The sequence below is a fragment of the Carassius gibelio genome, chromosome B12 (genome assembly GCF_023724105.1).
Source record: "Carassius gibelio isolate Cgi1373 ecotype wild population from Czech Republic chromosome B12, carGib1.2-hapl.c, whole genome shotgun sequence".
NCBI classification, from domain to species: domain Eukaryota; kingdom Metazoa; phylum Chordata; class Actinopteri; order Cypriniformes; family Cyprinidae; genus Carassius; species Carassius gibelio.
Genome location: NC_068407.1, coordinates 22,157,953 through 22,183,246, shown reverse-complemented (window position 1 = coordinate 22,183,246; position 25,294 = coordinate 22,157,953). Strand labels below are relative to the sequence as shown.

Here is a 25,294-nt window from a genome sequence, read left to right as displayed (position 1 = left end):
TGATGAGGTTGAAACCACTGTGCCTTTCTGCACTTTTGATTCTACTGGCTATGGTGACCATTTGTACATATTTAAAGAGACAAGGGTCAAAATAAACTTCCTTTAATATTAGAATACTTTGGGTATGACAATACACTGTGGAATGAACTTTAAAGAACAGACTATACGGTATTAAGGAGCGACACAGACGCTCTCTTACATTTTGGTCTGTGGTAGTCTTTATCTCTGGCAGCAATACTGGCCTCAAGTTTTGCATTATTATAGATGTAGATGGAAGACCCTGAAATGTGAATGTTAACTCACTGGACACTGGATTCAGAGCATCTTCTGGACAAGCCTGATAGAAACAATAAATATTAAAGGAATTTAGCAATTCTCCAAAATATCCTGTTTTGCAGCCTGCTAATTTTCATTCTAATAAGTCATAATTAAAGTTTGAATGACAAATCATGAGGTTAGAAACAAGAATGGCTCTCAAAGATTTTCACCTTTACTCATCATTAGATTCACTGAAAGTTTAATCAGAAAATCTAGACAACAAAATTATGAATTTGATGCTTACCTCTATAAAGAAATTATGAATTTTGCAAGCTTCCCTCAAGGTTATGTTCATCACATCATTGTGGAGGCGGTTTTTGGGTGTGAAATATGCTCGATATTTCTGTCGCTTAGCATCCAGCATTATGGTATAATTGATAATTGCAGCCAAACCTGAAAAAAAAATTATTAATGTAACGAATAGTCCACTGAAGGCAAGTGAATATGAACCCAAGTGAAGATTATTTACAAGGTGATAATCCAAACAATAAACAAACACTTGACAAGGCTTGAACAGACTTGGCATGAAACAGACTTGACTCACCGGCAGCATGTTACAATATTAATACACGACAAGCCACAAATGGCAAAAACATGACTACTTATAACAAACAATACAGGTCACATGACAAGAACAAACCATTGGGAAACAAGACTTATGACAAGACAATAAACCAGAACATGAAATGGAACATGACACAAGGAACAAAAGGAACTAATAGCAAGACAACAAGAGGGCAAGGGAAGCATGACACAAACAGCATAATTCAAACTACAAAATAAAAGACATGAAAACAAGAACATGAAACAAAACCCCAAGACAGAGATACATTTCAAGATATTAAAAATATTAGCAATGCAACAATAAAGGATTTTGAGAGGTCTGTTCACAAATATAAAAACAGTTTTAATATGTAATTAGTTTATGAGTAAACCTGTGAGGCTGTGTTTGAATCCACTCATGGTGAAGCACACGGTCAGGATGTTTTGAAGTGGCTTTGTGCAGTCTGTTACATTGGTTGGTATTTTGGATGGGTTGTAAGTTACTTTGGTGTTCAAGAGCATGATGGGTCTGGATCTAAATGATCCACATATATAACACATATATAATTGATTATGGCCAAAACTCTGTATTTGTATATATCTTGAGTTCCTTTAACAGACCTAAAAAGCAGAACTGCTCCTATGGACCCAACAGCAATATCAGGAAGGCTGTCATCACTCTGGTCCAGAGAGTACTGACTAAATGAAATCCCAAAGTAACGCAATCCTGGTTGCACAGATGACCCAGCAATCCTCTGTCATCACACACAGGGAATGAATCAGACAATGAAAATATTAGAATGAGCTTGTGAAGTAAACCAGCGTAATGCAAGGAGGGTGCTTTAAACTACTATACACTTTAAGTGCCACCAACTACGTCTACTTCACCTGTGAATATGTTGGATTTATTTGATCTACTCCTCCATTGAAAATGTAGATGCTGCCCTGTCCATTCTCCTCCAAAGGCGCTCCAATCAGAACATCCCTGAAACCATCACCATTTAGATCTACTGGAGTGGCCAGAGAAGAGCCAAACTGACCCATCTGACCTGCGATTCCCACCAGCACCAACCCAGAGAAAATGAACTATAAAGATAAATCAGGGAGAGTAAAGGAACAAAAATCCTGTATATATTTAATTAAAATTATTTTTATATGAATCAGAATTCATTTCCAAATTGTTCTAAAAAATGTTATCCCCATCGTTTACTGTACCTGACTTGTAAAGGCATACACAAACACTCTGCCCTCCCGTTCAGGCTCCATGTATGTCGGTGCAGATATCAAGAGAAGGTCTGTATTGGAGTCACTGTTCAAATCCACCACACAAACCTCAGCACCAAAATATGAGCCAATCTGAGGCTGAGAAAAGTGAAGGTTGAACATTAATATTATCTTTATTTACTTTCTGCTGTTGGTAACAAACTACTGTCCACTTGTTTTTTGATTCTTTACTACTATCAATGCACACATCCCACATCTTCTTAAAACCATGTATGGATCCTACACTTAAAAACTTTAGATCTCTCCCAATCCTCTCTTTCAAAACCTGATTTTACTCTAGCACAAGAATCTAGTAGGAACATGTCCAATATTCACCAATGTCCGACAAATACATAACTGTTATAAAATCAATAATTTTGATCAAATATTTGATCAGCTGTCTCAAGGTAATAAACAGCGCCCGGTTCCCCAATAACACTCACTCTTGGCGCGCTAAGAAGACTCGAAAGATATATCTTACCAAAGTTGTTTATGTTCCTAAGTGTGTTCCCCGAAGTGTCCCTTATAAAGCTTCTTAACACACTGCCTCTTACGTCCGGTGTTACAAAGGCGCTGTCCCAATTGAAGGTGCTAAATTAGTCGGCATCGATTGCTCAGGAATCGATTTTCCACTTCACGCGAAGGTGCATTACAGCGTTAAGAAAGACAACACGTTGTATGCAAATGAAACATTCCTCAAATTATTTCAGTAAGATTTATTTTAACATAGTTTAAGTTATCAGTAAAATATAGACTATAAATTAAACTATCAAACGGTCAGTAATATGTTCACACGGTATGTTGTGACGGGTAGACGAATCGGGTATCCCTCGCTAATCATCCACCCTCCTTATCCCGTCGTGCCACTTGTGCCGCTTCTTGACATGGGTTTAACGACTTATAAAAAATATGTAATACACTTTTATATTAATGGTAAGGTATTTTCCAATCAGAATTGATTGGCAAGCAGCTGCAGTTACTTCTGTTTAATGCAGTATTGATTGCAATTGGTTAATGTTTTGAATAAAAAGCAACCTATCTACAATGAACAGAGAGAGAGAGTTAGATACAGAATATGATGGGGAAGCAACGTAAAAAAAGGGCACCAAGCTTCTCGTCAGAGGATCGAACTGAAGTTTTGCTGGACCTTGCCACCAGGTCAGTATGGAGCCAAAAGAGTATCAATAAAGATAAATGCACACACTACATTCACATATGCACACACAGGATTCATACATGCACACACATGATTCATAAATACACACACAGGATACACAAATGCGCACAAAATTCACAAATGCACACAAAAAATGTAAAAAGCACAGAAGATTCACAAATGCATACAAAATTCAAAAATGCACACAAAATCCAGAAATACACACACAATTCAGAAATGCAAACAACATTTACAAATGCGCTCAAGATTCACAAATGCACAGGACTAGATTCAGAAATGTATTTCTGATGCACACACACATATATATTGATTTACAAACTGCTTGCGGTCTGTGAACTTCACTGCATTTGTGTGTGAATTTTGAGACTCCTCTGCCCTTACGAAAATTAACCATGGTTTTACTACAAATAAAACCAAAAAACCATGGTTACTGTAGTTAAACCATGGTAACCACAAATTAACTATGGTTTTGCTATATTAACCATAGTCTTACCATGGTACAAATGGTAGTCAATACGCCAAAAAACCATAGGTTACTACAGTTTTACTATAATAAAACCATGGTTATTTTTCGTAAGGGTGACTTGGCTCCACACACAAATGCCTTTTTTTAAACAGGGAATGATCTGCAACCAATAAGATATCTCCCTTGTTTGAGCCAATCACAAGAATGCACCCCACGTTACTTATAAGCCAATCATCGAACGACTCACTTTCCTCAGCGAACAACTCGCTTTCCTCACGCAGCGAACGACTCACTTTCCTCAGCGAATGACTCACTTACCTCACGCAGCCGGCGACTCACTTTGCGCAGCCGGACACCCACTTTGCGCAGCAGGGGACTCACATTCCGCAGCCGGAGAGTCACTTTTCTCTCGCAGCGAACGACTCACTTTCCTCATCGAACGATTCACTCTCCTCACGAGTCACGCAGCGAACGACTCAATTTCCTCATGCAGCGAGCGACTCACTTTCCTCAGCGAACGATTCACTTTCCTCACCCAGCAAAGTTGAACGAACGATTCCCTTTCCTCACGCAGCGATCAACTCACTTTGCGCAGCCGGAGAGTCACTTTCCTCTCGCAGCAGACCACTAACTCTCTCTTCATGTAGGGACCGAATATTATAATTAAAGTGACTTCTATATTGCATCCAAAAGAATATTTAGATATATTTAAATATTTAAAAAGGTGTAAAAAATTTTTTTTTTACTTTCATTAAAATATTTCAATAAAATGAAATAATTGCCTATTGCAAATTTATGAATCCATGGTTAACTTTTTTTCTGCAGTCACAGTCTGGGCTATATGTATTGAGACATTTTTAAATTTATATTTTGTAAAAAAATAAACCTGAATTGTAATCTAACCATCTGTATTTTCATACAATTTCATAAATAAGTAGGCTATAATATGCCGCACCACAGGCATATCGCGCTGTGTGAACACGTTCATGTGATTGGCTTATAAGTAAACAATCCCCCACGTGGAGTGCGTTCTTGTGATTGGCTAAAAGAAGGGAGATATCTGATTAGTTGCTGATCATTCCCTATTTAAAAAAAGTGAAGTTCACAGACCGCAAGCAGCTTGTAAATCAATATATATGTGTGTGTGCATCAGAAATACATTTCTGAATCTTGTTCTGTGCATTTGTGAATCTTGAGTGCATTTGTAAATGTTGTTTGAATTTCTGAATTGTGTGTGTATTTCTGAATTTTGTGTACATTTCTGAATTTTGTATGCATTTGTGAATCTTCTGTTCTTTTTAAATTTTGTGTGTGCATTTGTAAATTTTGTGCACATTTGTGTATCCTGTGTGTGTATTTATGAATCATGTGTGTGCATGTATGAATCCTGTGTGTGCATATGTGAATGTAGTGTGTGCATTTATCTTTATTGATACTCTTTTGGCTCCATAGGTCAGAGATCACACCCCTCTGGTCCACTATAACCTGCAAGTTTATGGCTGCGTATCCTTTTCGTGATATGTACGCCTGATGTCAGCCCTGTTGCACCTCTTGGAACTCCTGACGTGTGGCCGGCAGCTGGATACAATCCCCGGCATGGCGCAGAAGGGTGTTGGTGACAGTGTGGACGCACTTCCACACCAAGGTCTTGCTTAGTCCGTAGCCCCCTCCCACAACCTTGATGAAGCTCTAGCAAAAAACCTAAGTGCTGCAAGCAGCTGGACTTCAGGGCTTAAAGCAAAATTCCGCTGCGTTATCCTGGCAAGCGCAGGTCTGAGAAGGTCCAGCAGCTCCATAATCCTAACCCTAATCATAATGAGTTGTCTTGGGAGGCAAATTATTTTTTAATAAAGCCACGTCAGGCAAAATGTCAAAAGGGCTTAAGTTTTGCTGAATATAAAAACTGACATGGACTAAACAGCTCCGCGGCCGGCGCTGTCTTTGATTCAATACGAGGACACGTTGGATCGCTGCCATAGTTGGCCGCTTACTGGACACCACCATACTTACCCATGTATAGATCTTAGTCATTTAGAGCCAAATTGTTTGCCAGATTTTAATTATCAAAAGTGATTGCCATTTTAAATGCTTTAATGACATTACGAAATACCCTAAGCTAATTACCACCATATTAGTTCTGATACTACATAAAGTCAACTTCATAAATAGGCCTGTATCCATTGCGAACACATTTTTTTTTATTAGTCTTAAAGTCCGTAACATAAAATCGTTGTTGTCATACCATAGTTTGACTACCATACCATAGTTTGACAGTACTGCGCTGCGCTGATTTATAAAGACTGTTGCACAGTGGTGGCGACAAACGTCTTGAGCTCATACAACGCTAAGAGAGGGCTTAGGAATGGTCCAGACCAACCTTACGAAAGTGTGACTTATATACTTAGATGATTTACTTAGATATATTTAGCATACGAACATGTTGGGAATCGTGCCATAAGGTTAAGAGAGAGGTTAAGGAATAGGTTAAGAACTACTTTAGCGATAAGAACGTTTTGGGGAACCGGGTCCAGTCTATTTAACACCAATCCTTGAAATATGTTTCATTCATTTATGAATGCTTGTTTACATATTCTATAGTGAAATACAGAAAGTTAAATTGTAATATTGTTGGTTCATATAAAAAAAAAATAATAATAATAAAAAAACTGCCTTTTTGAGTTATGAGTGTTTTGGCTACCATATATATAAATATATTTGATTAAATAAATTAGCTTTAAATTACATTAAATTGTAGTGAAACATTTATCATTAACACAGAAATAGGTGTAGGGCAATGGAGATGCTGCTTTTAGGTTTCCACCAACGTTAAAAATAAAACTTACAGCAGCATTGTAGTTTCTTGACTTATTACACAATTATTGCATAGTGAAAACAATGATTAGTTTTTATGCATGGTTTTGATGCCAAAAACATAAGTGAACAACCTTGGGAGAGTCCAGCAGTTTATCCAAATTGGCTCTGATTTGTGATACAGTAACTTGTCCTTGATGCTTGTATCTTGGAGCTCCTAGAATAGCATAACTGATGCTTGACACTGTTGCAACAGCCATCGAATAACCTTCAGATAAAATTCAAAGTTTCAGTGGCAAGCATGTTCTGAGTGGTGTTGGATGCATAGAAGAAATTTAATTTAAATTCATATGTCTTATAAATTTAGTTGTTTCAAAAAGCCTCACCTAAATAGCTTTCATGCTCTCTTCCTGTTTGAAAGGAATAGTCTGGAAAATATTCCTGAAATCCACCTTTCCACTGGAAAGCTCCCACAGCACTCACTAACACACTTCCCTAAACAAAGCAAAACTAAACTGTCACTGGATTAGGAACATATAATGCAACTCAAGTTACTGCATATCTTTCTTTTCAAATGAGAAACTATTTTAAATCATTACACAAGAAGAAAGGGTACAATGTTGTCTTTGAGGCACAGTGTTATAGTGTTTAATTATTCCGTTATATTTTCAACCTCAGATGAAAGTATAACTATATAACCATACTATGATCATTCACTTGGTCTGAAGAAATTAATGTTAATTATTTGGTAAAGTCACATATTTACATATGATGTGAAAGCTGCGCTAAATCCATCCTGTGCAAACTCCATTCTAGAGGAATCACCTGAAGTCTGAGTTCCTGCAGCAAAGCAACAGAAGTTACAGAGATTAATCACTGATTCAAAGTCATTTAAAGCAACTATATAAAGTTTTTTTTTTTAGCTTAAATAATCCTTTTTAAATAATATTAACATTGAATAAGGCAAATGTTTCATTTCAATGCCTGTTCTCAGAGTATGTTTTTGAAGCATATACCAAATTCAGCAAAAAGGGCAGATTGCGTCAAGGCAGCAACAAATGCACATGAACAGTTAAAGTATCCATTTGTAATTATTACAGTGAATTCCACTTACTTAATTGTAAGGGGTTCCAAAGTCACAAAAATTCACAAAACTACCCACAGTTGCATTAAAGCTTTAGGGAAAAATTTTCAGTTATTCCAAAATATATATCTACAGTATAATATACCTTCAATAGCAATGATATTTTCTTCCAATTTTTGAAGAATATTATTTAGTGCATTGAAGTCTGTCACTTTAAACACATGATCGTTGTCTGGATCAGAAGCGATTGTGTTCAACTCCTCTTTTGCATAGAAATAATCAAAAGCATTGCCAATCTAGAAACAAACAAAAAAATTGTTTCTTTAAAGCATATTTATCATGTGTGGATGTTAAACTAATTTCACAAAGATGAGGAATACAAAGTAATGGGCTTTAATAAAGTAATCCACAGAATACAGGTTAGAATGAGGAGATAACATCCATAATGAAAAACAACACCAACCACTAGAAAAGGTGGTATCCCCACAATTATATTCCTTCTTAGAGAAAAAATGGTATATGTGAGGATTTCCAGTCAGGATTTAGACCGTATCATAGTACTGAGACTGCTCTCCTTAGAGTTACAAATGATCTGCTCTTATAATCTGATCGTGGGTGTATCTCTCTATTAGTTTTATTGGATCTTAGTGCTGCGTTTGACACAATTGGCCACAACATTCTTTTGCATAGACTTGAACACTTTGCTGGCATCAGTGGAAGTGCATTAGCATGGTTTAAATCGTACTTATATGACCACCATCATTTCGTAACAATGAATGAAGATACTGTATGTCATATCGATCACAAGTGCAGTATGGAGTACCTCAAGGCTCAGTACTAGGGCCACTACACTTGGTTGTGGTTGTTCTGCATGCTTAGTAAACAAACTACAGCTAGTCCAAAATGCAGCAGCAAGAGTTCTTACTAGAACCGGGAAGTATGACCATATTATCCCGGTCCTGTCAACGCTGCACTGGCTCCCTATCAAACATTGTATAGACTTTAAAATATTGCTTATTACTTATAAAGCCCTGAATGATTTAGCACTTCAGTATTTGAATGAGCTCCTTTTACATTATAATCCTCTACGTCCGCTACGTTCTCAAAACTCAGGCAATTTGATAATACCTAGAATATCAAAATCAACTGTTGGCGGCAGATCCTTTTCCTATTTGGCGCCTAAACTCTGGAATAACCTACCTTACATTGTTCGGGAGGCAGACACACTCTTGCAGTTTAAATCTAGATTTAAGACCCATCTCTTTAACCTGGCTTACAAATAACATACTAATATGCTTTTAATATCCAAATCCGTTAAAGGATTTTTAGGCTGCATTAATTAATTAGGTAAACCGGAACCGGAAACACTTCCCATAACACCCTATGTACTTGCTACATCATTAGAAGAATGGCATCTGTGCTAATATTTGTCTGTTTCTCTCTTATTCCGAGTTCACCGTAGCCACCAGATACAGTCTGTATCCAGATCAGAGGGTGACTGCAGTCACCCAGATCCAGTACGTATCCAGACCAGATGGTGGATCAGCACCTAGAAAGGACCTCTACTGCCCTGAAAGACAGTGGAGGCCAGGACAACTAAAGCCCCAGATACAGATCCCCTGTAAAGACCTTGTCTCAGAGGACAACCGGGACAAGACTACAGGAAACAGATGATTCTTCTGCACAATTCTGACTTTGCAGCAGCCTGGAATTGAACTACTTGTTTCGTCTGGTCAGAGGAGAACTGGCCCCCCAACTGAGCCTGGTTTCTCCCAAGGTTTTTTCTCTATTCTGTCACAACTTAGTCTTTGATCCAGAGACCAGCCAGGATGAGACACCAGGGCAGAGTCAAGAGAGAGAGGAGCCATGTAGCAGGTGACATAATGGAAGGCACCCTGAGGACGAGCAATGGAGATGAAGCTGCTGAAGGTGGAGACCCAGGTGGAGTCAACAGATGGAGAGCCAAGGGGACACTGGAAGTCTGGAGGGTCAAGACCTAAGTGATGGCTCATGCAACTAATGCAGAGGCAGGGACCTGGAAAACTGCAGCAGAACCAGAGTATGCGGAGGGATGGAGGGATGAGGAGAAGCCAGAGGAGTGGACAGGTCAAAGACTGATCAAAGTGGAGCTGGATGATGGGCCAAAGTGGATACAAGGAAGCAAGGAGCCAAGGTGGATCCAATGGGTCAGTGAGCTGTGTGGAAACAGCAGAAACACAGGGGATTCAGGAAGTACAGGACACACAGGAGACTTTGGAACATTTGGTATTATCTCCCCAAACCAATCAATTAAATCCTCCTCAAAAAGGTCTCCTCAAAAGTGTCCTTCTATAAGCTTCCAGATCCAATATCTACTGCATCCATCTACTGGCTCTAAAACAATCTCTTAATCTCTGTTGGACCAATCACTGTTGGTGGATGGCTGCTTTCTGGATATAGAGTCCTCAGCCAGGCTTATGGTGAATGGGCAATATTTTTTTGCTAGCACCCACTTCATAAGTATCTTCCTTTGGACCATCCACCTGAATATTTGCTTTAGACCACTTGTTCAGGCTTGTGTGGTAAAATACACAGAGTGAACAGTCCAGGTATTTCCTCTGACGTGCAAGATGAAGAATGTCCAAGAATCTCTATACTCTAGGCACAGCAGGTGTACAGCAGAAAGGTCCATGTAAATAGCATGAAGGGGAAAAAAAGAAACAAATATGATGCAAATAATTCAACTGTAATCTGGTGTTCTGTCACATGTGGGTGTTATACTAATCACATAAAAATAAGGAAATGCAAAGAAATCTGCTTAAACAAGATAATCCACAGAATACAGGTTACTTGGCAGGTAAGAATGATAGACAACATCCACAAAGAAAGATGACACCAGACTAAGAACAAAACTAAATGAAGAATAAATAAACAGGAACAAAATTAGATCATTAACTGGAACACAAGTTAACAGAACGATTAATTAGACTGAGGAAAACTAGGTCACCGGCCAGAACCAAAACAGAATGGCCTCATTACACTGCAGGTATTGATGCCCGATTTGTTGGTTATATAAATTTTTTTGAATGTCTGTTTACATGTTCTTTCAAATTTGACCAATGTCCGATTCATGTGTTTACACTTGCCATACCATTCAAAATATTGTACATGCTTAAAGAATAATAAGACATCATAACACCATGGAGAAATTGTCACACTTTTAATGGTGTACAGAAAACAGTTCCTCTGAAAATCTGATCTGCATGTTTACATGTTTTTTTTTCTATATAAATGAGGCCTGAAACCAATCTCAAAATGTTCCTGTTTACATGGTCCGTGAACACAGTTGATCTGTGTAACATATGAGCAAAAAAATGGAATTGGTTAAAACATTTAACAGACAGTATAGCTAATTTGCCACAATGCAGTATACACTTTGAGCAATACATTCATAGGAATATAAAATATTAATTAAATGTACAAAATTTTCATTTTTTTTTTATTCCCATGCAATTATTTATTTTAAGCTTTATGCACATTAAAATGTTAGCAGCTCAGAAATTAACACATGAAATTCACAACAACAGATTCAGGTATAAACTGTTTAAAATATTTAAGATCTTGAAAAAACCTACCCCTATGGCAAATCGTACGATGTTCTTTGCCTCTGCCTGTGATACTACATATGGCAATGATTTCGGGTCAGTTGACTGTCCATCAGTAATAACAAGCAAGATTTTTTTGGCTGATGGTCTTGCCCCTCCAGCTGTTATAAAAAGCTCATTCCTAGTATTTGAGATTTAGGAAAAATTGCAACCCACATAAATACCAAATAACTTGTAAATAACCAACCAGAAATGCTTAACTTCATTGCATCACTCACTTTTTACAGAAAATTTAAGCCTCTAGTTTTTCATGATAATTATGTCTCCACTCTTGACTTCAGTTCAGTGTATCATTTGTATTTCACATAATGCTTTACATTTAAACTGTTAAACTACAGATATAAATTTATATGATAACACACATTTTGCCAAATAAAATATTTTCAGATTATTATAATAACAAAAACAAAGTCTTACACAAGTTTTTGGATGGCCTTTGCAGTGTACGTTAAACCCATAAAGTATGGTATTCCTGCCACCTTACTCTCCCATGTGCTGTCTTCAATTTTGAGTTGAGCAAAATTGTAATGAATACTACAATCACCGGAGAACTGTGCAATGGCAAACTGCAACAGATAAATTCTCATTATGTGCTCTGTAAAGCCACATTTTTTTTCTGACAAAATATATTTATACATAAAAAGACACCATCATGTGTTTCACTTTTTTATATGCATAAAAATGAAAATATTTAAGGCTATTCCTACCTGTGCATCCCGCTCAGCAAAATGTTTGATCACATTTGTCACAAAAGTCTTCATGATCTGAAAATTATAATTCCCTACACTCCCTGATCCATCTAATAGAAAAGCTATGTCAATCTGACCAAGACAGTCTGGAAATAAAGAGAAGAAGAAGTGTGTTCATATGTAGTTAAAACTGTAGTAAAGTTACATCAAATGAGAAGAAAGTTGTTAAGTTAATTTTGTCATGATCTCCAGCCCGAGTGCCCATAAGCTCCACTAGAGGGCACTTATCCTGTCTTCTGGATTGTATCATGAACTGTGTTGTCTAGACTCTTTTTGTTCCATTTCCTGCCAGCTGTGTTTAATGATCTCATCCATGTTTGCACATTTAAGCCTTTGTGTTTTTGCCAGATGTTGCAAAGTCTTGCGCAATGTTGTTTTTCTCTGTGTTTCAGGATATTTACCCTGGTTTCTGTCATTGTCTTGGTTCTTTGCCAGTTTCCTTGGATTTACCTGTGTGCCTGCCTTGGACCTCTGTTGTAATGTGGATTTTTTATGCTGCTTGTTCAATGGATCATGATTATGGACTACACTCAATAAAGCTTGTATTTGTATGTCCTAGTCAAGTCTCTGAGCAGTGCACATAACAAAACATATTTACCTCTATATTTAGGGCTCGGTATTGGTGGTTTGATTTCATTGTTTGTACTTATAAAACATATGCCTCTGTAGTTGGTAGCTGCTGCACATTTCTTTGGAACGGTTGGGCCACAAATCTGGGTGAAGATGGAATTGAAACATGAATTTAAAGGAATACTGAATCAGTTAGTAATTACCGACGACAATGTCAATCATTCTTATTGCTAAAATCAGCTTAGTAGATAAAATAAAATGCTCTCATTTCATATTATACCTACATATGTGTATTAATAACATATATCAAATTAATTATATTAGATGTATTATTTTATTATATACATACAAAATGAGGTTGTTTTTCTATAATATTAAGCATGAAACAGTCTTCTCATTTCATGTATTTTAACATTTATAATTACTTTTATGAATTCAATGTAAATTTTCTGAGAATTTAATTTAAATTGATTTAGACATTTGCAAGTGTGAAATAGATATGCTATGTACTTAATATGTAACTGATCTCTATAGTGTGCTGAATAACTTACTGCCACCTTTGACGATTTTGAATCTTGAACCAAGGAAAGTCCAAGAGACATGTTGACAGCTTCTGAGGGCACTTCATTAACATACAGACAGTTCATTTTCATTAAAAAGAAAAAAAAAGTACCCATGGGGGTGAAGTGCATGCTCTCATCGCAGAATTGAGGTAGAAACTATTAAATATACTAGAAAGTCTATTATACAACATAATCTATTAAACAAACTAATGATCCTTGCTCACCTGGAGGCTTTGAACTTCTTTATAATTAAAATAATATCTCATACAAAAGCATACATTTCAATGTATGTTCTAATGTAATGCTAGTCATCAGCTTATAACTAATGATTTTTTTCTCCACTTTAACATTTCCATATATATATATATATATATATATATATATATATATATATATATATAGCCTATTTGGTGATAAGTATAACCTTAAGAGGCTGATGATGTTCTGATGGTTAAACATTTGTCTCCTTTCATTTGTTGAAAAACAAAATAAAAGTAATCCAGTGTGTCAGGACACAGAAACTATATTCCCTATTTGTAGAAAATATCAAATAATATTTCAATTATTACTATAGTACAAAACCCCAAATACCATTAATGTTCAGTGATGAGCATCTTCCTTCTGTGACCAAACAGTTATAAATCTGTCCTCTTTGACTTTGACTGATTTGAATTAAAGGATCACTCACAATTAGGCTGTAACAAAAGAGTTAAGAATATGTGTTAGGATTTAAGAATATTTGAATAAGTGTATACCATCAAACTTAAAGACTGATGTGTGTCACAGTTTGTTTTGGGTGTTGGCATAAGTTCATGTTTTCAAGTCTTTTATTTTGAAGTTTAGAATTTTATTTTAGTCATGGATCTTGTCTAGTCATGTGATTCCCTGTTCCCTCATGGCTGCGTTTCAGTCCATTCTTTATGCCCTTCACTTGCAAACTGTACACCTGGTTACTTGGATATAAGTCACTGATTACATTGCATGAGTGTCCACTACTGGTGAAACCCTTGAAATGGGATGAACTGGAATGTCCTAGGCCCTTGATCACTTAGAATCTGCTATGCAGCATTCTATATAGGCATGCTTGGGCTGTGTTATAAATGTAAAAACTAAATAATTTATATAATGTAGAGTAGTTTGGTATGGGGACAAATTAAAGGTGATTTGCGATGACACCATAATTGTGTTGCATTGTGGTCTATGGAGCATATTAAATAGGGTCTTTCCACATAAACTACTCTCGTCCACTTCAGGGGAAGTGCTTGTAGAAGTTTGAAAGTGTGTGATTAGTAGTTGAACGTACCCCAGTTGTCTTGTTCCCATTGGTTCATTGGTTCATTGGTTGCATGCGTCTAGATTATATGTCATGTTTTCATTGGTTGGTTTATGTCATGTGACCCTTACTGTTTGGTATTTATGGCCTTCATGTGGCTATTGTCTCTTCTCTAGCTTGTTTGTGTAACTTGCTCTTTGATGAGTTGTCCATGTTTATTTTTCAATTAAATTTAAGTTTATTTGTATAGAGCTTTTTACGATACAAATCATTTCAAAGCAACTTTACGGAAAATTACGTTTCTACAATATTTAGAAGTAGCTTATAGGTGGTGACTGTCAGTTTATGTACATATGGCAGGAATTTTCAGAAAAAAATAATACAAGACATAGTCAACCACACAAAGAACACTAGTAACCCTCTGAGATCTAAAGGGGTTTTGGGGGCCTGGAGAAGTTGTGTCATGCCCTGATTTTTTTCAGTTGCTTATAAACATCTAAATGGCTAAAGTCTAATATCACTGTAATCAGCACAAACTGGGCTATAATAATATGTGAGCAGAATGTATGTACAGTAAGTAGACATTGAAAAGGCCCTTTTTACCGCTGCGGGTACCGCCGCCGCGGCGTTTGTACAGTGCATTTGCAGCTTTTGACTGAGTGGTGCTTTAACCACAAGTTAACAAACAAGCGTATCAAAGCACATTTTCGCGAATAGACGTCAGTTTTGCCTCTCTGATTTGTTACATTTGACTGCTTCAGTCATGGAAAATGAAAGAAAAACACTGTAGTTTAAATATTTAGTATATTTAATATTCACAGATGAAAGTTTGGTATTCATGAAGTTATGTGCATTTCTTAGTGGAGTAGGCTACATGGATTAATATGCAAAATATCAATATTTTCATTTATTATGCCTATATTTTAATTTATATTTTAAATATAATTTTTTTTTTTCCTTTAATAAAACAACATGCATTTTTGTTATTCGTTACCCGTCCTTCATTTTGACATAACTTATTGGGAAAAATGCATTTGTCTGTAAACTGATTAAGAAATTGTTGCATGTTTAAACGTGAAGCACTGTATAATTTCGTTCCCATTATTTAGGCCTAATTTGCCTAAAACCAGAAACAAATAAAATTAAACCTAAATCTTTGAAACACTAAAGAATGGACGGATTGATAAAACGTCCTCACGATTAATCTCAAGTTCTCTCATTATAATCAACAAAATTCACACAATGTAAAAAAGAGCTTTAGTTATTGACAACTTAAGTGTTTTTAAAGGGATTCTTCTTTACTTGCTTTTAAAGTAGGACAATAGCATATGGCCTAAAAAAAAATCCTATATTTTATTTTTATTTTAGAATAATAAAATCTGATTTATGATTTAAAGTGATTTTTATATCAATATTCAAATGACAAAGAAATTTTACAAAACAAGTTTTAATATAGTTCTTTATCATTCATTTAGCAGTCAAATTTATAACTGCAACAAGATTATTAAAAACAAAACAGAAATGTTATTACCTTAATGCTGGAAAGACCTTTATTTTTATTTATTTAATACTAGCCCATCATGCATCTAACCATCGCTCAACTTTAAGAGCTGTTAAGATTAAAACTGGCAGCTTAGCAGTGAGCCAGTCATGGACGGAGGACCTGTTAATATATTTTCTAGTTTATATTTGCATCTCGTTATGCTGCTGGTTTAGTTTAGTTTTTTATTTTATTTTATATATATAACATATTTGTAGGGCTGTCAAAAATAGCGCGTTAACAACCTTAATTAGTTGTTTGTCGTTAATTACGTCAAATTTTTTAACGCATTTCAGAACGTGAAAATATCGATCCTAAAGTATTGTGGCAGAGCAAATGAACACCTCCTAAAAACAAGAGTGCCCAGAGTGCAGAGGGCGCATGTTTGTGTTTCTGAGTTCATTCTTTCGAGTTTCTCTATGCATAATTTCATAGATATGTGGCTATATTTAACCACTGGTTCACCTAAAACTCTTACACTATCTGTAGTTAAATGGCATGGTTTGATATAGTGCTCAGGTAAATTTGATTAAGTAAATGTTAAACTTTTGAAATTCAGAAAAAAAAGAACCACATATTGATGAATCAATACATGAAAATTATGTATCTGTGTCCTGTTATTTATCTTTTGGTACGCATTTCAGAAAAAAAAAATGGTTAGGATTCAGGTGTAATTGCAAATAGTGATTAATCATGATTAATCCACTGAAAATGCTGATTAATTTGATTAAAAATTGTAATCATTTGACAGCCCTACATATTTGTAAATTTTTTTCTGAAAAGTCTGTCTAAACTTGATGACATCACGCTATAGTGTCAAATCATCTATACACAGTGTCAGAACATTTTGTCATAAACAGAACGAGCATCAGTTCACTGATGGGGATCGTGTCCAGTGTATCCATCACTGGGTTCTGTTGTCTATTGTTGGATCGCTCCACTTGTGTCCGGTGTAGACCTGGCATGCGTTTTTTATTGTTTTATTTTACAGCCCTGCTTGTTTTAATGTTTTTATTAAATATCTGTATTGACTGCATGGTCATATTATCGAATATGCGACCCATGTGAGTGATAGCACCCCGTCGTAAGGCCAGCACGAGTGAGGGCCTATAGCTGACACAGAATACACTGGGTAGCATTTTCCAGCTGGACGTATGCTAGCAGGCTGCCTGCCCATGGAACGACTTACAGAACGCAGGTATCCACCAAGGTGGTGATACATAAGAACTCTGAGGTACCCAGCCCGCAGGGTGGAAGTTTCAATGACAGAGCTGGCAAGGGTGCTTGCCAAGGGAAAGACATATGCTGCGGAGAGACTTACTGTGGACATACACACGTGGGATTGCCCAGAAAAGGGGAATCACAACACATGGGGGCACCTAGTCCCACACAGGGCTGACCAAAGGGCATGTACGCAAGTGTTGGACATAAACAGTGCTGGAGGAACCCAGAGTTCTGACTGAGGACCTCACCTGAGGGGAATAGTGCACCCATCCAGTCCGCAGAGTGGATCCAGTATCGCAGCAAGCGGATTGACACCGAGCAGGTACTTACTGGCCCGAAGGGGCGAGTACCCGGGAAGACACGGGCTCTACACAGAGATTATAAAATCTTGCGAAGGAGTTAGGTGTCGCCCAGCCTGCAGCTCTACAGATGTCTGTCAGCGAGGCACCATGCGCCAGTGCCTAGGAGGAAGCTACACTTCCCTAGCCAAGCTAAACCTAGCCTTTCTATTCTGCTGGCCTCCATAGCAGACAAAGAGCTGGTCTGAGGTCCTAAGGCACTGAGTTCTGTCCACGTAGGTGTGGAGCGCACGTACTGGACAGAGCAGTGCCAGGGCTGGGTCTGCCTCCTCCAGGGGGAGCACTTGCAAGTTCACCACCTTTAATCTCCCTAAAAGGAGTGGTGGGAACTTTGGGCACATACCCAGGCCGGGGTCTCAAGATAACTCTGAGAGTTAGCCGGCCCGAATTCCAGGCATGCTTCGTCAACTGAAAATGCCTGCAGGTCCCCGACCCTCTACACCGAAGCCAAAGCCATCAGGAGCGCAGTTTTCATATATAAAAACTTCAGCTCTACTGAGAGCAAGGGTTTGAAGGGAGCTCTCTGCAGTGCCGATAGAACCACTGCAAGGTCCCAAGAGGGGACTTGCTGAGGGTGAGGCGGATTGAGCCTCCTTGCTCCTCTCATTAACCTAATGATCAGATTGTGCCTCCCCAGAGACTTACCTTCAACAGGGTCATGGTGAGCTGAAATGGCGGCCACCTTCCGTGACCCGTCCAGAACTCACACAAGTAGGTTCCACAGATCGGGACATGGGTGCCAGAGGGTGCCCTGTGTCTGAGATAGAAGGCCCTTCCTCAGAGGAATTGGCCAGGAAAGGGCCGAGAGGGCTCGTTGGGAGCACGATTGAGCCTGCCCAGAATGTGAATGGCACGAAGCAACCTCAGATGCTTGTGACTCCACAAGAGGAGATGGCGAGCGAGTTGCGACATGCGGTGGGAGCGTAGACCACATATGGAGTAACCCGAGCGGTATGACCGCCGCCGTGGACGCCATATGTCCCAGGAGCCTCTGAAACACTTTAAAAACACCTCAAATTGTCTCAGGCAATTCAGCAGTGACTGCACACGCTTATACATAAGCCACACGAACATGGCGACCGAGTCTATTTCCATAACAAAGAAAAGAGATCCTCTGCACAGGGGAGAGCTTGCTCTTTTCCCAGTTGACTTGAAGACCCGGTCGGGCGAGGTGTCTGAGCACCAGACCCCTGTGTTTGCACAACCGCTCTCGAAAGTGAGCTAGGCTCAGCCAGTAGTCAAGGTAATTGAGGATACGGACACCTTGTTCCCTGAGATGAGCCAGGGATCCCTCCGCGACCTTCGTAAAGACGTGGGGAGACAGGGCCAACCCGAATGGGAGAACCTTGTACTGATATGCCTGCCCCTTGAAAGCAAACCGAAGAAATGGTCTGTGTCGAGGAAGAATGGAGACAATAAAGTACGCATCCTCCAGGTCGATCGCTGCAAACCAATCCATCGGATGAATGCATTCGAAAATGCGTTTGGGCATTAGCATCTTGAACGCGAGTCTGTGCAGAGCTCGGTTCAAGGAACGCAAGTCCAGGATTTGATAGATTGAAACAGGGCCAGTGGCGGAACAAAAAGAAAACGAGAACAAAAGGATTCTTTCCCGGCCCTCCTCCCTGGGAAGGAGTGGTCCTGCTACCATCTCCTGACAAGCTGACGTCTCCAACTCCGGGTCGCCCGTCTCAGGAATGCCGCTTGGCCTGGCGTTTGGCAGGCTTAGGGGCAGAGACGGGTTGCGCCACCCTTCTGTTTTGTTTTGTTCACATGTCTTTGTACGTTCGTATGTTTGTTGTATGGGCGCAGTCGGGCTTTGGCGGGTAAACATTGCATCAGCCAAACCGAGCAGACGAAGAGTGGATACTTGTGGCAAAACAGTGTTCACCTGTCTATATATATTTCACTGTGGACCTTCTGTGTTTTTGGCACTGTAAATAAATTACACCTTGCACGAGAGTGCTCTGCGAGTAAGCCATCATTTGTTTACATCCACACGGACCCAAGTTACCTTTATTCCCTTCCCCAGAAGTGAGCAGTGGCGGTCGCTTCATCACAAACTGAACTGTAATGATGACATGACCGAATTAAATGATGAACTGTCATTCATGATGAACATCATCATCAAAAATAAATATATTGGTTTATACAATCCTCTTTTATCTTTAAATGGTCCAGATTGATTGAAAACTGACTTTTTTATTTTAGACTGTGCAAAGTTCGTTATTATGTTCATCAATATGAACTGGACAAGAGGCTTCCTACTTCTGTGTAAAATTATAGAGTGACGAAGGTAAGCACATTATTGGCATGATTTTTTTTTTTTTTGTCAACATTTCTGTCAATGTTGTGCTTTCCAGACATTATGAGTGGATGTGTTGCTCTCACCTTGATGCATCTTTCTGTATAACCTTATAGCCAAAGGATACATTCTTTGGTTCAGTGAATGTTTTCCAGGAAGAAGGATCAATGTTGAAGGCCGTCACTGACTGAGACACTAAAGTGTTTAGAAATTAATATAAAAAAGACAGAATTAGTAAATAGAGACTGCATTTTTTACATAATTAAAATGAATAAAATGTATATTTCCAATTCCGCTTGCTTAGTTGGACACTCCAGTCATGCTAAAATACAGGATGTAATAGGTTAACCATTGTCAAACACCTGCTCAGCAGCTGCTCATCACTGTGTAGCATTAATTGAAGTTATTACAAACTGATTACAAATTACAATTTCTTATGATCAAAATAAATAAATAAATAAATAAAACACATGCTACTGTCACAGTATGGGTGCAGGAGAGAATTATGTTAACAAGGCAGATGATGATACAAAGGGCCCTATTTTAATGATCTAAATGCAAAGTGTAAAGCGCACGGTGCAGGTGCACTCAGGGCGTGTCCAAATTTTCTGGGTTTTATGAAAAAACGCTTTCCCGCCAAACACGGAATTTTCCGGGTATCCGTGTTTTAGGTGGTATACGGTAAGGAAGACTGTTGCGCATGCTCTGAAAGAGTGCGTAACTTTTTGATCAAAGAAACCGACTGCGATCGTCTCTAACATGAATGGAGTATGTTAGCGAGAATGTAGGTCAAACTATCTGACGGACAAATGAAGAGGTATACGGCTGATCAAGTACTGGAGGTGTTGATGGACTCAGAGTCCGATCGCTCCTTATTTGATCATTCTGAATCTGATCAGGACGAAGTAGTCAGTGAGACAGATTCACATGTCGTCACAGAAAGTTCTAGTCACGGACGAGCAGCAGATAGTTTATTCACCCGTCGATCTGGACGAAAGCATAGTTCACCTGTGTGTCGAAGAGTGGACAGTGACAGTTCAAACAGTGATACTTCGGACAGTGAGTGGACACATTCAAGGCCAAGATCTCAGTCGTCTTTCCCAGGTGGCAGAACGTGTAGAGGTAAGATAAGAAAATATATGAGAGCGTGTTCTATTCGTTATACACATGCACAATGTTGGATAATATATATATATATATATATATATATATATATATATATATATATATATATATATATATATCACACATACACACACACACACACACATTATAGTGTGTGTGTATGTGTGTGCATGCATTTATGTGAGACTGTGTGCATAAATATGAGAGTGTAATGGCCTATTTTTTTTCTCTTTTTGTGCACATTTTCCACATTGTAATATGTATTTACAGGTGAAACTCGAAAATTTTGCATATCGTGCAAAAGTTTATTTATTTCAGTAATTCAACTTAAAAGGTGTAACTAATATATTATATTGACTCATTACATGCAAAGTTAGATATTTCAAGCCTTAATTTGTTATAATGTTTTTGATTATGGCTTACAGCTTATGTAAACTCCAAATTCTAAATTAGAATATTGTAAAAAGGTTTTCATAAGCTGTAAGCCATAATCAAAGTTATAACAAATAAATGAGTGGCATGAAAAAAACTTCCCTTCACTGAGAATCCTGGGCCTATCGGTGAAGCTGCTGCTCTTGAGTCAGAACAACCTGTAGACTTTGCCGAGTTGTTCATTTCTGATGTACTGATTCAGAACATTGTTGATCAGACCAACCTGTATGCAGATCAGTGTATTCAGGCTATGGATGACACTTCAAAATATGCCAGATGTCATGCATGGAAGCCTGTCACAGTTTCAGAAATGAAAACTTTCATGGGCCTCCTTTTTCTCACTGGTATCATTCATAAGCCTGAACTTGAAATGAACTGGTGTACAGATGACAAGTTAGCTACTCCCTACTTCAACAAGGTCATGCCTCGCAACAGGTTTGAAATCATAGGGAGATTTCTTCACTTCAGTGATAATACAACAAGGCCAGACAATTGTACTGACAGGCCTTACAAAATCCGCCCTGTCTTGGATCACCTTGTGTCCAAATTCTGCGAAATGTATCAGCCCAAGTCAAACATTTGCATTGATGAGGGCATGTTTCTGTGGCGTGGCGCCTAGCTTTCAGGGTGTACAATTCCCAGAAACCCATCAAATATGGAGTAAAATCGTACATATTGTGCGATTCTGATACAGGCTACTGTTTTAACATGAAGCCCTATTGTGGGGAAAGCGCTAACCTGGGAGACACGGTTGTCTCTCTTCTTGGTCATTCGAGATGTCAGAAATGCTGACCTAATGATTGGGGAAACAATAATGCGTCACAACGAAAATGTGATAGTCTTGGCATGGAGAGACAAACAAACAGTGAAAATGGTTACAACATTCCATCAGAACAACATGGAACGTGTTGAGGTATGGCAGAGAGGCCACCAAGAAAAAGTTGCAAAGCAAAAACCAGCATGCATTGTTGAATACAATCATGAAATGAATGGTGTTGACAAACTAGACCAAAACTTTATTTACTACCCATTTATCCGGAAGTCACACAAGTGGACAAAGAAATTTGTCATGTACCTGTTTCAGATCAGTCTGTTCAACGCTTTTGTCATTTACAAAGCGAAAAGCCCACAGGGTAATTGTAACACTCTTCTCTCATTCATCCAGAGTGTTATAAAATCATGGACCAGCCAAGAGTGTGCTAGTTGTGGGGAGAAAAGTGCTACTGAAAACACTCAAGAGCACCATACAACACTGACCCAAAAAACAGGCTGAATGTCAGTTTTGCTGTTCATGCACTTGTTCCAATCCTGCCCACTCCCAAAAAGTAACACCCAACCAGAAGATGCAGAGTTTGTGTACGTAAGGGGTTGCGGAAGGAGACCTCGTTCTACTGCAAAAGTTGTGGCGTCCCCCTTACATCCTAGGAAATGTTACTCTGTGTACCACTCAAAAGCAAATTACAGTGCCTAAATGTAATATATTTTAGATTTATGTTTAATTGTAATATATTTTGGAAGGTTTTATATATGATGAAAACGACATCTGAATGTATTCTGCTTGAAAATGCACTTGTTTGATAAAAATGCCTTTTTCTCAGCTTTTTATCCAGAATGTTTATCCTTTGTTTGACAAAACCTATCTATGTTCAGGTGGGAAAAAAAAATAAAAATGAAGATAAAATAAAATAGTTTTTTTCTGTTTAAAAGCAGAGGCTCAGATCTTTATTTTGATATGTAACATGTTCATATATTCATAGAAGAAAATATTCTGTGGGCCATTAAAATGCCCAGGCAAGTCAAATTGCTGCTAACCAGCATCAATTGAATCGTTTGACTTCGATCACAGGGGAACTGGTAAAGGCTGTTCAAAGACTCCACAGCACTGCCGTAACGTCACCACCACCGGCAGCTGCCGCCATTGCCCACGCGGCAGGAACGCCAGCGCAAGTTAATCCACGACTGGCTTACCCGGAGAAATTTGACGGGGATTCTACCAAGTGTAAGGGCTTCCTACTGCAATGCTCGCTGTTCGTCGAGCAACTTTACACTACTGATGCTGGTAAGATCGCCTTAGTTTGCTCACTATTGGGTGGTTGTTCTGCACGCTTGGTAAACAAACTACAGCTAGTCCAAAATGCAGCAGCAAGAGTTCTTACTAGAACCAGGAAGTATGACCATATTAGCCCGGTCCTGTCCACACTGCACTGGCTCCCTATCAAACATCGTATAGATTTTAAAATATTGCTTATTACTTATAAAGCCCTGAATGGTTTAGCACCTCAGTATTTGAATGAGCTCCTTTTACATTATACTCCTCTACGTCCGCTACGTTCTCAAAACTCAGGCAATTTGATAATACCTAGAATATCAAAATCAACTGCGGGCGGCAGATCCTTTTCCTATTTGGCGCCTAAACTCTGGAATAACCTACCTAACATTGTTCGGGAGGCAGACACACTCTTGCAGTTTAAATCTAGATTAAAGACCCATCTCTTTAACCTGGCATACACATAACATACTTATATGCTTTTATTATCCAAATCCGTTAAAGGATTTTTAGGCTGCATTAATTAGGTAAACTGGAACCGGAACACTTCACATAACACCGTACTTTCTACATCATTAGAAGAATGGCATCTACGCTAATATTTGTCTGTTTCTCTCTTGTTCCGAGGTCACCGTGGCCACCAGATCCAGTCTGTATCCAGATCAGAGGGTCACTGGAGTCACCCGGATCCAGTACGTGTCTAGACCAGATGGTGGATCAGCACCTAGAAAGGACCTCTACTGCCCTGAAAGACAGCGGAGACCAGGACAACTAGAGCCCCAGATACAGATCCCCTGTAAAGACCTTGTCTCAGAGGAGCACCAGGACAAGACCACAGGAAACAGATGATTCTTCTGCACAATCTGACTTTGCTGCAGTCTGGAATTGAACTACTGGTTTCGTCTGGTCAGAGGAGAACTGGCCCCCAACTGAGCCTGGTTTCTCCCAAGGTTTTTTTCTCCATTCTGTCACCGATGGAGTTTCGGTTCCTTGCCGCTGTCGCCTCTGGCTTGCTTAGTTGGGGTCACTTCATCTACAGCGATATCGTTGACTTGATTGCAAATTAAAACAGACACTATTTCAACTGAACAGAGATGACATCAATGAATTCAATGATGAACTGCCTTTAACTATCATTTTGCATTATTGAGACACTGTTTTCCAAATGAATGTTGTTCAGTGCTTTGGCGCAATGTATTTTGTTTAAAGCACTATATAAATAAAGGTGATTGATTGATTGATATTAACAGGAAGAGCTTTGGAATGGATAACGGCTGTATGGCGCGAGGATGGAACAGCGTTCACCACTTTCACTAACTTTCTGGTGCGATTCCGTGAGGTGTTTGATCACCCGTGAGGTGTTTGGTGGGTGAGCGTCTGCTTGAGTTGTCGCAGGGAGAATTAACAGCAGCGGAATATGCCATGAACTTTCGTACACTGGCTGCTCAAACGTCATGGGTGAGTGACACGCTGAAAGTATTGTTTCGCAAGGGGCTTAATCACGAACTGCAAACCGAACTCGCTTGCCGTGATGAGGGGAGAACCCTGAATGATTTCATTTCGCTAACTATCACCATTGACAACCTACAACGCTCTCGCCGTGTCAGCGCTCAACGCCTATTTCCCGTTACGACAACACGATCCGCAGAAACTACAGAACCCATGCAGATCAACTCCTATCATCTGACAGCTGAGGAACGCCACCGCCGCATATCTAACCGACTCTGTCTCTACTGTGCCGCTCCGGGGCATCAACGAATTACTTGTCCGTCACGTCGCTCTTCTTGTACTTCTAAATCAG

At 38.8% G+C, this 25,294-nt stretch overlaps 1 protein-coding gene across 1 annotated transcript in view; it reads right to left on the bottom strand.

Annotated features, from left to right (window-relative positions):
• Window positions 1-24,917, bottom strand: part of LOC127969333 (integrin alpha-X-like) — a 60,578-nt gene extending 35,661 nt beyond the window's left edge. Inside the window, exons 1-18 of the mRNA XM_052571206.1 lie at window positions 24,812-24,917; window positions 19,976-20,084; window positions 13,780-13,883; window positions 13,177-13,247; window positions 12,654-12,768; window positions 12,014-12,141; window positions 11,724-11,872; window positions 11,277-11,427; window positions 7,808-7,958; window positions 7,345-7,418; window positions 6,965-7,073; window positions 6,713-6,846; window positions 2,077-2,223; window positions 1,750-1,947; window positions 1,483-1,616; window positions 1,254-1,396; window positions 563-711; window positions 200-337 (exon numbers count right to left, since the gene is read on the bottom strand). Coding sequence (XP_052427166.1) covers window positions 200-337; window positions 563-711; window positions 1,254-1,396; window positions 1,483-1,616; window positions 1,750-1,947; window positions 2,077-2,223; window positions 6,713-6,846; window positions 6,965-7,073; window positions 7,345-7,418; window positions 7,808-7,958; window positions 11,277-11,427; window positions 11,724-11,872; window positions 12,014-12,141; window positions 12,654-12,768; window positions 13,177-13,247; window positions 13,780-13,883; window positions 19,976-20,084; window positions 24,812-24,917 — 2,310 coding nt within the window. The remainder of the gene's footprint in view (window positions 1-199; window positions 338-562; window positions 712-1,253; window positions 1,397-1,482; window positions 1,617-1,749; window positions 1,948-2,076; window positions 2,224-6,712; window positions 6,847-6,964; window positions 7,074-7,344; window positions 7,419-7,807; window positions 7,959-11,276; window positions 11,428-11,723; window positions 11,873-12,013; window positions 12,142-12,653; window positions 12,769-13,176; window positions 13,248-13,779; window positions 13,884-19,975; window positions 20,085-24,811) is intronic.
• Between the last annotated feature and the right edge of the window lie 377 nt (window positions 24,918-25,294).